This window comes from Theobroma cacao, chromosome 3 (assembly GCF_000208745.1).
Source record: "Theobroma cacao cultivar B97-61/B2 chromosome 3, Criollo_cocoa_genome_V2, whole genome shotgun sequence".
NCBI classification, from domain to species: domain Eukaryota; kingdom Viridiplantae; phylum Streptophyta; class Magnoliopsida; order Malvales; family Malvaceae; genus Theobroma; species Theobroma cacao.
The window spans coordinates 31,755,381-31,768,870 of record NC_030852.1 but is presented as its reverse complement, the minus strand read 5'-3'; the positions used below and the strand labels follow the sequence as shown (position 1 = coordinate 31,768,870).

Here is a 13,490-nt window from a genome sequence, read left to right as displayed (position 1 = left end):
ATCCGTTAACATGAAAAATTGAACAAGAATGTAATTAAAATATTTAGAAAAGTGTTCAATAATTTTATTTTATATTTTCAAATTAAATAAGTAAAAAGTGATTACTATAACTATTGATACGGATTTAGTTTTCAATGAATTTGAAAGTATTAAAGCATGTTGAGCACAACTTACAATGCCTAATGTGAAAATTTAATATTACTTTTTTTTTACTTTATGTCTATTTGTATTAATAATTTTGAAAAGTTATATTCAATTTGTAAATAAAATTTTATATTATAATTTTATTTTATTTTAAAAGTGATTAATATTTTTTTCAAATTAACTTATTGACCCGATCTATGACCTTACATGATTGTTCTTTAATCACTTCTCATACAAAATCTTAGATCTGTTACTGAAAATCGTCACTCATATTTTTATATTATGTGATAAGTTAACATGTCAAAATAAATATTAATGTTATATATTTATTTAACATGATTTTATGATCACGTGATATTTTCATATTCCAAGTTAGTATTACATCAACGACAGTTTAGGTACGAGCTTGTGCATAAATATACACGTTATGCTATTACGACCGGGATCCGGTGGAGAAAAGCTTCAAGAAATGGAACGTTTTCTATGATGAAAGAATGGTGAGGGTAAAACTGAAATTTAAGAGCAAAACGAGGGAGTTTTACTCTGGAGCTGTGGACAACGGTTCCAACCGTTTTTATTCCCTGGTTGCTTTTCTTTTTGTGCAAGGTGGGTCCCCGGTTCCTGGATCGAAGCAGCTGCATGTCGTTTTTAGACAGTTTCCTACTTGGGACACTGGGTAGAGCCTTCTAGTGTTTTGATTTACAAAGCGACGGGAGTCGCTAACTTAGCACGTGGCTGAGTCACTTGAAATGGGGCCGGGTGGATGCTGATTGCTAGGCCAAGCCATGGTTGGCGTCAGGCTGAGTCATTCAGCGATTGGGGTCGTATAATATTGTCATGAGATTTTGAACACACTAATGATCAAGATTTTAACACAACAGGTCAATAATCTTGATAACTGATAAACGAAGAGGTTAGAAGCTTACTATTGCTCTGTGGTTGTCTACTCTAAAGATATGTATTTTAACATAGATTTTAACATAATTTCTTACATAACTAAAATAATGGTATAATTCGATTAAATCGTATAAATTTTCTTTTATAATTTATGATTAAATCGCATAATTTTTCTCTTATAATTTATAAAATATAAAATTTGTGACATTATTTAGAGGTAAGTAGTTTCCAGATAAAACTTGATTAATCAAATTAATTGAATAAAATTAATTAAATTGATTCATTAATTCAAAAATTTTATTAATTTGGAAGTGAATGCGATTAAATTAATTAACTGATCAATTTCGATTTTGAATTCTTTTGTTAATCGAATTAATCGATTTTGGATTATATGCATATAAGTAGGTATATTTTACTGTGTTTTCATTTATGTTTATTGAAAAAAAATTAACTTTTTAACCATACTTGTCAATACATATTATTAATGTTATTAATCTTATAGTATTGTTAGGATTTCTAAATTCAACTTTATCCACTTTGTAATTAGTATAGAAAATATAATTGAGAAAATGAGACGTGAGTTTAAAATTTTCGATTAATTCAATTATCAATTGAAGTAATGGATTCAATTTGATTGATCAATTAATATTTGATTTTTGATTGTTTTAATTTTTACACAACATTTGGTTAATTCAATTATAAAAGTCTATAATGAAATTAACTTATAATCAATTTAATCGAATTAATTGTTTGCTAAGCTTTAGCATTATCAACAAATATTAATTCTTTTTTCTTCAACAATTCTTTGGTTATCTTTCCTGAGTAGGAAATTTAGGTTATATCCCTCTTTTATACATATGTGTATGTATGAAAATAAGTTCATATCAAATGTGTCTTAGTAGGAACTATTACATAGACCATTAGCATGAAATCCAAAAACGTCTTGTACATGTATCCAATTTAAAGTTATCCTTAACGTTAAAGACATCCTAGTTAACTATATATATATATATAAAGGTCAATTGGTAACAAAATTGTCACACATTGACTTAGTAAAAGAACTTATATTCAATATTCAACATCATTAATTTATGGAATAGTTATACTTTAAACCATTTTAACTTTGTGATATCAATGCGGCGACGTCAAAACACTATTTATATGTTTCATCATCCTGATTAAATTTGATCATACAATGCAAAAATTAATACTACTACTATTTATGCAATAATTAATGAATTTGATTAGCAAACTATTTAACTTTTTTTCCCATATAGTTATTTATTTTTGGGTAACACTCGTTTTTGTCGGTTTATAATCTTTGAATTTCAGACGTTAGAAACGCTGATTGATTTTAAAGGATAAAGACGATAAGGACATCATTAGTGAGTTTAATCAATACGATGATGGGACATGGAACCTTCTCCACACTGCCTTGAAGGCTAACCAACGGCTACAATTGTTATCTTGGCTAGCATTTTCAAATTTTGATGAGTATTTTGATAGTGGAGTATTATATATTCTTCAAATCAATTAAATAAGATTAAAATATTTTATAATTAAATTTAGACTGTAAAATTATTATTAATTATGGATTCAAGTAATGATTATAAAATATGAATTTCATTATAAATAATAATCTTTAATATTAAATATATTTTTGTTTATTAATTATGTATTAATATTACTTGTTTAAAATTCATTAACTGTTTTAAAGATGATTTTAAATTTTAATTACTTTTTTATGAGTGAATTTTAAATTATTAATCTAGTTTTTATTAATAATAATATATCTAAAAATTAATTTTAAATTATTATAATGGGATTTAGACTACCGTAGTTGCTGCCATTACCGATTATTATTATAAAGAGTTAATCCTAATTCAATCCCAGCCCATATAAGTATTTTGCTTTTCTTTTTTTTTCTGTCCCACTCTCATCCTAGCCCTAGCCGTTTTCTTCTTGTTTCTCTTATTCCAAGTTGGGTCGATTAGAAACCCAATTCTTTGTATTATAGGCCAAAGCCTAACGGGAAACCCAAAAAGAGTCAAAATGGGCCCCTAGCTATCCGAGCGAAAGGCTCTTCTTCAGTTGGTCAGGCAGATCGGCGGTAAAATTTGCACCGGTAAGGAAGCGAAATTTTCTTTCATTTCTTCAGTTTCCTTTGCTTGCATAGAGAAACTTTCAGTTAGGTATTCAATTCATTATCCGAGTTTTCTAGTTGATTTTTAGTGAAGAATTAGTGCTTCACAGATCATTGTATATCTTGATCTAACAAATTGCCTCTGATTTTCGTTCTAATTTCCCAGCTCCATTTCTATTTTTTCAGTCTAATTTTGAAACTCTTATGATGTTGCTTTCATTTCACAATTTTAGTTTGGATCCCTCTTTTTAACTTGGCTCAAGATTGTTTTTACACGGCTTCCAGGTCGATAGGATCGGAATTTTTGAAGCAATGGACAAAATGAGTACTCTGGAGTACATCAACCAGATGTTCCCCACAGGTAACTCTTAAAAGCATTGAAAAATCTTAAAATGGTTAAACTTCCAGCAGGATTTGCTAGAATTTAAGCCTTAGATACGATCCTGAAGTTATGCAAATTGTTTAGTAGATTAGAATTTATCTTATTCTGGCACTGATGCCACGCATTTTGTTTGATGTTCAGAGGCTTCTTTATCTGGTGTTGAGCCTCTAATGCAAAAGATACAAAGTGAGATTCGTAGAGTGGATGCCGGAATATTGGCTGCTGTTCGCCAGCAGGTCATTAAACTTTCTTATTCGTTTATAATGTCTATTGTTTTTGGAGGTTCTGTGTCTTACTTATGTGAAAATTAAATGTCATAAGAAATTTACAAAACATAACAATTGGGAGATATTGTAGTTTGTCTTTGGGAAAGTTGAGGAAACTGTAACAAATGATAAGCTACTTTGATTGCAGAGTAATTCAGGAACCAAAGCTAAGGAGGACCTTGCTGCTGCTACACATGCTGTGGAGGTTAGTTTGTATGAAATTTCAGATGCTGTTGATGAAATCATTAACATTGGTTGTATCAATCCTTCTACCTATAAGCATTTCTTTAAGGTTTCAGTTGCATGACTGAGAAAATATTGTGCATTTTCGAACCAATAGTAATGACTTGGAAAGGAATGAAATTTCATCCTCACCTCCCTTTCTTTACATCTTTTGGGCCCTTTTCTTCTTTCTTTTTGAACTCATCTTGTTTTGTCTTAACAGGAACTAACATATAAAATCCGTGAAATAAAAACAAAAGCTGAGCAAAGTGAGATGATGGTTCAAGAAATATGCCGTGATATCAAGAAGCTGGACTTTGCTAAGAAGCATATAACAACTACAATTACAGCTCTTCATCGTTTAACCATGCTAGGTTAGTCATTCTTTTTGATCTTCTTTATTTGTGTTCATTTGACACCCAACGCTCGTACCCAAGTCTGAGCAACATAGTTTATGACCAGTAGTAAAATATGGTTCTGTAAAACTATATTGGTTCTAAGCTTTGGTTGACCTCAGTTATTAAAATGCACACCTTTTTTACATAAATTCTTACCGTAACACCCTTTTTCATGTCATGGAAGTCTCTGCGGTTGAGCAACTTCAAGTGATGGCTTCAAAACGACAATATAAGGAGGCGGCTGCCCAGTTAGAGGTATGTTATTTCTGAGTATATAGTTTGTTTTCCATCTTTACAGAAGCTAAGAGGTGTTTTAACCATCAAAATGCTAAATATATTATTGGTGATCTATTTCTAGTGATGTCAAAGCTATTTCATTTCTTTGGTTTTTGGTTGGTGATTGATGGTTGCAAGAGATGACTGAGATTTATGGTTCTAGTGAATCTAGTTTTGGCATGCTTTGATGCATTAATTGGATCTATCAGTGGCCTTATTGTTGAGAAAACATGGAACCTTTTGCTTTTGCTTTGGCTTATTTCAACTACATTTGCCCTCTCTCTTTGTTTTTAATGTTTTGGAGGAGTTGAACATTTTCTTAGGCTTTCAGACTTTTCTTAGAAATCTACAGTGGATAAAAATTATCCCTTATGTTAAGAATTTTCACTTGTTAGAGTATAGGGAATTTTTTTTGGAAAAAGTTTTTGTGATGGCACTGGATAGATGCATCAATTTAAAACTTTTTTGCTGAGAGATGCTTTACCTTGACAGACATTGGTTGCTTTAGTTTTTATCAGTCTCTCTCTCTCTCTCCTTCTTTTGTCTTTGGTTTTTTCTCTTCAGACTTCTCTTGCCCTCTTAGTCCCTAGTTATTTTATGGTTTGTTTCTGTCTTAATTTCTACCAAGTAAAATTCCATTGTTGTGCATGTTTCATTTAATCATACTAATTATGTTCCATATAAGGAATTCTTTTTTTTTTCCTTTATTTAAAGTTTGCTTTGGTATTGCTTTAGCATTGCCTTATGAAGATCCCCTCATCTTAAGAACTTCGATTTATTATGCATTTCAGGCTGTAAACCAGTTATGCAGTCATTTTGAAGCCTATAGGGATATTCCAAAAATCACAGAGCTGAGGGAGAAGTTTAAGAATATTAAACAGATACTGAAATCACATGTCTTCTCTGATTTCTCAAGGTATGTCATATATAAATTTGATTGCTTTCTTTCTTTGCAATGAAATCTTAGGTAGTGCATTTAGAAGCTAATCCTCAATATAGTTTATTGAGACATTGCACATTCTTGATATTTATTAAGCATGGAATGAATAAAATAGTATTAACCAGGTTCTGTATATATAGAAGTAACAAAACATAGAACATACACTTCCGAAGTTCTGCTAGTTCTCAGGAAGAATTAAGCAAATGATCACTGTGTTTACCTAGTCATAGCTGTTTCCACTAAATTAATTTTTTAAATTTTATTTGTTGTATTTTATAAGTTTGAGGTCTTAATCGCAGCTTAGGAACTGGCAAGGAGACCGAAGAGACTAATTTGCTGCAGCACTTATCTGATGCTTGTTTAGTCGTCAATGCGTTGGAACCATCTGTGAGAGAAGAGTTGGTAAATAACTTCTGCAGCAGGGAGCTTACTTCATATGAACAGATCTTTGAAGGAGCTGGTTTGTGTGGCTTTAACCTCCCTTTCAATATAATCTTTAATTTTGCTTTATTCATTAAGCTTTCACTATTGGTTTTAATGGTGCTGAAGTCTTGATGGTTTTTGCCTAACTAGAACTAGCTAAACTGGATAAAACGGAACGAAGGTATGCATGGATCAAGCGACGGATGAGAACAAATGAGGAAATCTGGAAAATCTTTCCTATGTCATGGCTTGTCCCTTATCGTCTCTGTATCCAGTTCTGTAAGAAGACAAGGTATGTATTTTTTGGACAGAAATCTTATAAATCATTAATGGAATATTGGGATACAATAAAAATACTTCTAGGTTGGTTCCATAACTTCAATAATCTTCATTCTTTACATCATTGTAGCAACAGTTTCAATTATATGCAAGTTTTTTCTTTCTCTTTAAATGGTGCTTGAGTAACCATAGTAATTTTTCTCCAAAAAATGATACTAGGACTGTATTTTCTGAAAAAAGAAAATGAAAAAAGGGTAGTTTATATACTTAGTGGCCTGGCCCCTAAACCTATGTAGTGCTTTGTTGATCTGTCCCTGGTTGTGCTTAGTCCTTGCCATTTAGTTGAAAAATAAACAAACAATTTTCTTTGGTTTTACATGTGGGTAATATATAATCTGTATTATTTCTATTTCTACTTAAATTATAATTTTTTTTGTCAGCTATTTAAATTAATAATTATTGTTGATATTTTTTGTGAAAAAGGTTGGTGACTAAATGCTTCATCTAAGTGCATACTATCAAGAGTTTCACTTCCTAGTTTGCTTTTGAGGAGGTCAACTGAAATTGACTTACACTAATATTTAAACATAAGGGACTTCATGACATCATGCAGAATTAATACAACAAATGAATTATGGATTGTCAAAAAGAGGGGGGGGGGGGGGGGGGGGGGGGGGNCAAATGAATTATGGATTGTCAAAAAGAGGGGGGGGGGGGGGGGTAATGAACGAATTATACCACTGCAGGATTTAGACTGTCTTACGTGGGATTTTGCTTCCAGGAAACAACTGGAGGGGATCCTTGACAACCTGAAAGAGAAGCCTGATGTTGCAACCTTGCTGTTGGTAAGCCATATTTTCTAGGTCTTCAGCAATGGAAACTTGCAGAAATCTCCTGACTCTACAGTATCAATAGAAAGTGTCTTCGACTGTTATGCATTTTTTTAGGGTTCAATGCCTAGTTGAAGTAGTTACCTTAGTGTGCTTGACACCGCTGTTTTTTATATTTTTGGGTACATTACAGAGGACAAAAGTCTAGCAATTGTGTTGTTAGTTTGCTCAAAATATATGTTATGTAATTGTTTCTAAAAAATGGCTTAATTATAGTTGCCATTTTAAACTAGCTCCTGTCTACTTTTTGTGATGGAGGACATGCTTGAAACCTCGGCATATGTTTTTTTTTCCTTTTTCTTTTTCTGAGACTGCTGATGGCTGTCAATCTCATCCTATGATACACAGTATCACATCTCTTTACAGTACCATATAGTATTAAGGCCTATTCGTAGTTTGTACTAAAATATCTTTTTCATATAGTATTAAGCCTATTCAGCCTTTGGACTGTTGTTTAAGACATAGAGTTAAGCTCATTCTAAAGATGATTCCTGTGGAACTGTGTTATTTTTTGGTTTTATTTTCTGTTGTTGGAATAATTATAAGCTGATGTAATTTGGTAAAGTACTATTTCCTACTTCATTATTAGTGAGCTGTGTGCCAATTTTACTTATGAAGTTTTTATGCTTTGGAAATTGCAGGCACTACAAAGAACTTTAGAATTTGAGGATGAATTGGCAGAGAAATTTGGGGGTGGTACTCAGAGTAGAGAGATTGGAAATGACATTGAAGAAATTGGCAGGCAGAATAATAGTCGAAGTGCTTTAGATATTCGAAAGAAGTATGAGAAAAAGCTTGCTGCACATCAAGGAAGTGAGAATGAAGTATGCTATACACAATTATCACTACACTACGTTAGAGATAAATCCTTCTGCTCGAGAATTACAGAATTATGTTATCAATTTTCTCTTCTGACTTTGTGTTGACAGGAAAAGGTTGGAAACAAAGATTTGTCTGCACCTGGAGCTGGGGTACATTTTAACTTTCTATAAGAGCATTCTTCATTGTAGTTTAGTAACAGGATTGGCAGTGCTCTACTTCTGAGTCACATGTAGACTCTATGCTCAAATGGCAGAAACTCTTAAGTTGGATTATTTGATCACTTCTTTAATTTGCCTTCACCCTAGATCTTTTGCATTTCCTTGGTAAACTGGAAGGTAACGGGGACCTCTAGAGATTGTTAAGTTGGTGATGTCTACATGTTTTGGCTATAAAATACTTTTATTCCGAAGCATGCGCATCATCTTATTAGGCTGTCTTTGTTGTTCCCATTGAAACTGGGAGTAACTTGGTAATGTCTATTTGGAATTGGATTAATGTAATGCCTCCTCATGATTGGTTTGTTACATTATACATTGTAGTAGTATGAATATGTTATAACTAAGAAGTCTCTAATTTCACACTTGGAATTTATGTTCTGAGAAACAGTACTTGCATATGGTTTTTCTAATTTAGCAAATCATGAAAAACATATTTTCCTTCTGCATTATGTTGTTATAAATTCCTATTTTCATCATAGTTTTGGCTTTCATCCTATAAGTTTGCTAATAAAATTGTCTGTACTCATTTCCTGGCAGTTCAACTTCCATGGGATTATTTCATCCTGCTTTGAGCCTCACTTAATTGTATATATAGAATTAGAAGAAAAGACACTGATGGAGAATCTTGAGAAACTTGTTCAGGTAGTTCAGGCATAATATGAATCATTCTTCAGTAAACATTTTCTGTTGCTTTTTGGTGCTCATATTTCATGGAATCATTGTTTCATATGTCAGGAAGAAACATGGGATGTTGAGGAAGGAAGTCAGAATAATGTTCTTTCCAGTAGTATGCAGGTAAGCTACTACATATTCTTTTATCTGTTAAGCCATTGTTTCTTAGTAAACAATGTTAGGTATTTTTCTTTGTCAATCTCACATCAATTTTTTATGTCCTTTGCTAGTTTCCTGCAATGGGTACATACTGATGTTCTGAGAGCAACTATGTACTCAAATTCCAAATTGGCAGATCTGTGCTTGATATTCTGTTAGAGAAATATTTAGCAAATTCATTGTATTGACTTGGTCTTCATTTCCTTCTTTGTCCTAGTTGTTTCTTATAATCAAGAGGAGCTTAAAGCGATGCAGTGCTCTGACAAAGAGCCAGACTTTATATAATTTGTTCAGGGTATGTTCGTGAAATTTATTCTTTTTGCTTTTTAATTGTATTGCCTCAACATTTGTTCCATATAGGCCAACCAAATTGCACTTGGAAATACTGAACCAAACAGAATGGGTAATTGTGGGGCGCACAGATTATTGGTAGCATGGCAAAGAAGGGATACAAAATTATTGCATGCATAATTTTATTGTAGAAAGAAAATTCCTGTAGATTTTATTGTATACACTAAACCCTTGCCTGTCAATATTTATATATGACTGAGATTGCAAATTTAGTGACATGCATAAAATTAAGTTGTGGAATGAATCTTAAGAAAAAGAACAATTTACAATGGTAAAAATGAGGTGGTTGGTTAATGAAAGCTTAAATGATTTTTTCATCCTTAGGTGTTTCAAAGAGTCCTCAAAGCCTATGCCACAAAGCTTTTTGCAAGACTGCCAAAAGGTGGTACAGGGATTGTTGCTGCAGCCACTGGTATGGATGGGCAGATAAAGGTATATTCTCATCTGTACTAACCTTAAGGTGTTTATGGAAATCAAGTGGTCTCTATGCCAGATGCTAATCTTTTATTTTGCATTTATGGGGCAACATCTCCAGACGTCTGACAGGGATGAAAGAGTGATCTGTTATATTGTAAATTCAGCTGAATATTGCCACAAAACGGTCAGTTTCTGGAATCTTTGCTTCTCTCTGATTATTAAATGTGAAATGTGCTACTTCCATGTTAGTGCTTGTGCATAATTTTACGTGTACATTATATACTATTGTGCTATGAACCATTCTTTATGGTATGTTATTGGTGTTTGTGTGTGAGTGATCAGTATTGATTTCATCCTTCAACTATTTAATGGGATTATAATCTATCAGTTACATTTTTTTTCCCTAACTACTCAATATCTTGGTCACACTTATGCTTGAGTTTAGAGTAACTCACTGCATGCAACTCTTCATAGCACCAGAGCAACATTATTCAGTTCTGTAGCAGGCTATTGTTAACTATGCTGCCCTACTTATGTATGTTCTTATATACATGCTTCCATTGATGATGAAAACGGATTGTAGAGTTTTAGTAACCCAAGTTTACTTTTACAACAGTCTGGTGAACTGGCTGAAAGTGTCTCCAAAATCATTGATTCTCAATTTGCAGACAGGGTGGATATGTCAGAAGTGCAGGTACAGCTTGCTTCATAACTAATTCATTTTATAACAATGCTTTTGTTGATTTCTACAAGGTCTTGCAATTTTGCAGGATGAATTTTCAGCAGTTATAACAAGATCTTTAGTAACCCTAGTGCATGGCCTGGAAACTAAATTTGATGCTGAAATGGCTGCAATGACACGTGTTCCATGGGGTACCCTTGAAAGTGTTGGGGACCAATCAGGGTAAGATGCATCCTTTTGTGATTTTAATTTCAGCAAGGCCAGAGTCAACTTTAAAAGCAACTTCTTTGTCCTTGTTGCAGATATGTCAATGGCATAAATATGATCCTTACCAGCAGCATTCCTGTACTTGGGAGACTTCTTTCACCTATTTACTTCCAGTTCTTCTTGGACAAGGTAAATAAAGAGGAAAAAATGGGTCTTATACTATACTTCTTAAGATCGGTTAGTCTTACTATTTGCTTCGTTCTTCTCTCTTTCTTTTTTATTTCCAATGAGCTTGTTGAGAAACCAAATTATCTGTAAATATGCTTGCATAAGTACATATACATATGCAAATGTGCATTTTTGCATGATTGGTATCTTTTGTAGAAAAACACTTTGCATGTGTATATGCATGCATTTATCTCTATCATCCATTCCAGGAAAATACAAGCTTGGAATATTAATTTTTTGATTATACAACACTGCAAGGTTTATTAGTTTGTAATTTCCAAGTACAAGTAGCGTAGTTAAATTATAAACTTTTGTGAATAGATAAGTTGTTCAATTTGCTTGTTTCTTATTTTGCAGCTTGCATCATCGCTTGGCCCACGGTTCTACATGAACATATTCAAATGCAAGCAGATATCAGAAACTGGAGCCCAACAAGTACTGATCATATTATTGTTTCTCTGCTATCCTTTTTTCTATTGTTTTATTCTTGTGGTTAAGCATAATGTATGTTGCCATTGTATCTAAAACTTTAGATCCATTAACTTTTGGTGAATATTAGTGTATAAAAGAACGTTAAATGAGGTGCTGATACGTAGTTGTTTGTGATCTAGGTCTGTTAACTTCTTTACAGTTCCCTCTAAACTCTAAAGACCATGTATTAACATTTGAATGTGACTGAATAAATTGTGATAACGAACATGGAATTAGGGATGATGGCAGTATGGATATTAGGGCATTGAAGAGATGTTATACTTCTGTATAAGTTAATGGTGCAATTGTATTGCAGATGCTGTTAGATACTCAAGCTGTAAAGACAATTCTTTTGGAAATTCCTTCACTTGGTCAACAGGTGAGTTAGTGCATTCAAATAAACACTTGTTATTAACATGGTAAAGCCTGTTGAGCGTGATTTCCAGTCTGTTATTGTTAATCAAATTTTCAGTTAACGTCATTGCATGTGACATATTGGACTGTCAAATTGTGCTGCAGATGGCTCTTAAATGTTACTGACCTGAGTCGTGGTTCTGCATCTCTGTTTTCATTAAGGTTGCATCACTTTTCAGTTCTGGAGTGTGCAGTATTACTGAAATTATGCTTCAAATAGCTCTTACATGTTATTATTTAAAGGACACTGCTGTATTATGGTCCCATTGCCCTCTGGGACACAAATTGGTATCCATCTAAAGATATGACTTATGCTTGAAACTTTATCTACACTCTGGAGTAAAAATTACCCCCCACCCAACATTTTGGTGCTCCATTTTGGCTTGGAATATCATTAATGAAGTTACCTCTCTGGTGTTATTTGCAATATTATATGGATTTGTTTCCATATTCTTGATGGCTTCATCAGCTTCTTTGTCATTGCTATTATCCTATTTTGCAAAGAAAAAGAAAAAAATAGGGGTACAGAAAACATGATAAATTTAACTTCTATTGGCAGACATCTGGTGCTGCTGGATATTCCAAATTTGTAAGTCGAGAGATGAGCAAAGCTGAAGCACTTTTGAAGGTATGTGATCAAATTACTGGTCAGCTTTCATTCTGGCAAGTTATGGCTATCTTTTATAATACAAGTTTGCTTTTAATCATTACACAGGTTATACTATCTCCTGTTGATTCTGTTGCGGATACATACCGTGCATTGCTACCAGAGGGAACACCAATGGAGTTCCAGCGTATTCTAGAGCTTAAGGTGAAGTTAATCCTAACTTTGTCACTTCAAATGATGACACTTTTATTTGGAGCATTATTTCAGTTATAGCTGAATGTCAGGTTGACGCTGGGGATATCATTATATGGTTTTAGATCTTAAAACACAGTAATTTTGATGTATTTTTTGATGTGCAAATTAAGTATTTAGGTATTTCACGGCTCAAAATTTATGGTTTCTAAGTGAAAACTCGAAAAAATTTCATGTGCAGGGCCTCAAGAAATCTGACCAGCAGACTATATTAGATGATTTCAACAAAGGAGCACCGGCAATCTCACAACCTTCAAGTGTTGCACCAGTTAGCCAAGCAACGCCACCTGCCCCTCCCACCACCACAGTTGCAGCGATTTTGAACCCTGCTTCAGTTGGATTCATAGCTTCTCGAGAGGATGTGCTAACACGAGCAGCTGCGCTCGGACGTGGTGCTGCCACCACAGGGTTCAAGAGGTTCCTTGCTTTAACAGAAGCTGCAAAGGACCGGAAGGATGGACCTTTCCGGAAACTCTTCAATGCATGAGAATTGTAGATAGGTGCAAATATGTTGTTATTTTTCTTTCTTCTTTTTGTTGTATGCTTCTTTTATAACCAATTCTTCTCCTCCCCCCCCCCCCCCACCCCTTTTAGAAACAATTTTGCATCGGAAAACAAATTGTATCATTCTCTCAATGGTCGAGCAGTTTTTACTTCTGCGCTCGTACAAAAGAATTAAAAATCTTCAAATTCTATACTGATATAAAAAATTTGAAGCTAACATCAAGAA

The 13,490-nt window shown here is 33.3% G+C and overlaps 1 protein-coding gene across 5 annotated transcripts; it reads left to right on the top strand.

Moving 5' to 3' along the window:
- On the top strand, window positions 3,080-13,457 carry LOC18606115 (vacuolar protein sorting-associated protein 53 A). 5 transcript variants are annotated; one of them, XM_018117613.1, is made up of 25 exons: window positions 3,080-3,166; window positions 3,470-3,545; window positions 3,708-3,802; window positions 3,981-4,037; window positions 4,278-4,428; window positions 4,637-4,707; window positions 5,520-5,644; window positions 5,968-6,128; window positions 6,242-6,383; window positions 7,152-7,215; window positions 7,902-8,084; window positions 8,190-8,231; window positions 8,838-8,942; window positions 9,036-9,095; window positions 9,349-9,426; window positions 9,807-9,914; window positions 10,018-10,083; window positions 10,516-10,593; window positions 10,670-10,803; window positions 10,884-10,977; window positions 11,374-11,451; window positions 11,804-11,866; window positions 12,461-12,529; window positions 12,617-12,712; window positions 12,942-13,457. In XM_018117613.1, exons 2-25 carry the CDS (start codon window positions 3,497-3,499, stop codon window positions 13,245-13,247), a joined length of 2,475 nt encoding a protein of 824 aa, XP_017973102.1. In that variant the 5' UTR covers window positions 3,080-3,166; window positions 3,470-3,496; the 3' UTR covers window positions 13,248-13,457. The 5 variants fall into 5 exon arrangements, with proteins under 5 accessions (XP_017973102.1, XP_007039607.2, XP_017973104.1 ...); XM_007039545.2 differs by having other exon boundaries at window positions 3,150-3,233; XM_007039547.2 differs by having other exon boundaries at window positions 3,164-3,228.

What these genes read in the sequence shown, in the direction of transcription:
- LOC18606115 (XM_018117613.1), top strand. Translation starts at nt 3,497, where the DNA reads ATGGACAAAATGAGTACTCTGGAGTACATCAACCAGATGTTCCCCACA. An exon ending in AGGCGGCTGCCCAGTTAGAG is followed by an intron (nt 4,708 to 5,519) that starts GTATGTTATTTC and finishes TATGCATTTCAG; the next exon opens with GCTGTAAACCAGTTATGCAG. An exon ending in ATGTTGCAACCTTGCTGTTG is followed by an intron (nt 7,216 to 7,901) that starts GTAAGCCATATT and finishes TGGAAATTGCAG; the next exon opens with GCACTACAAAGAACTTTAGA.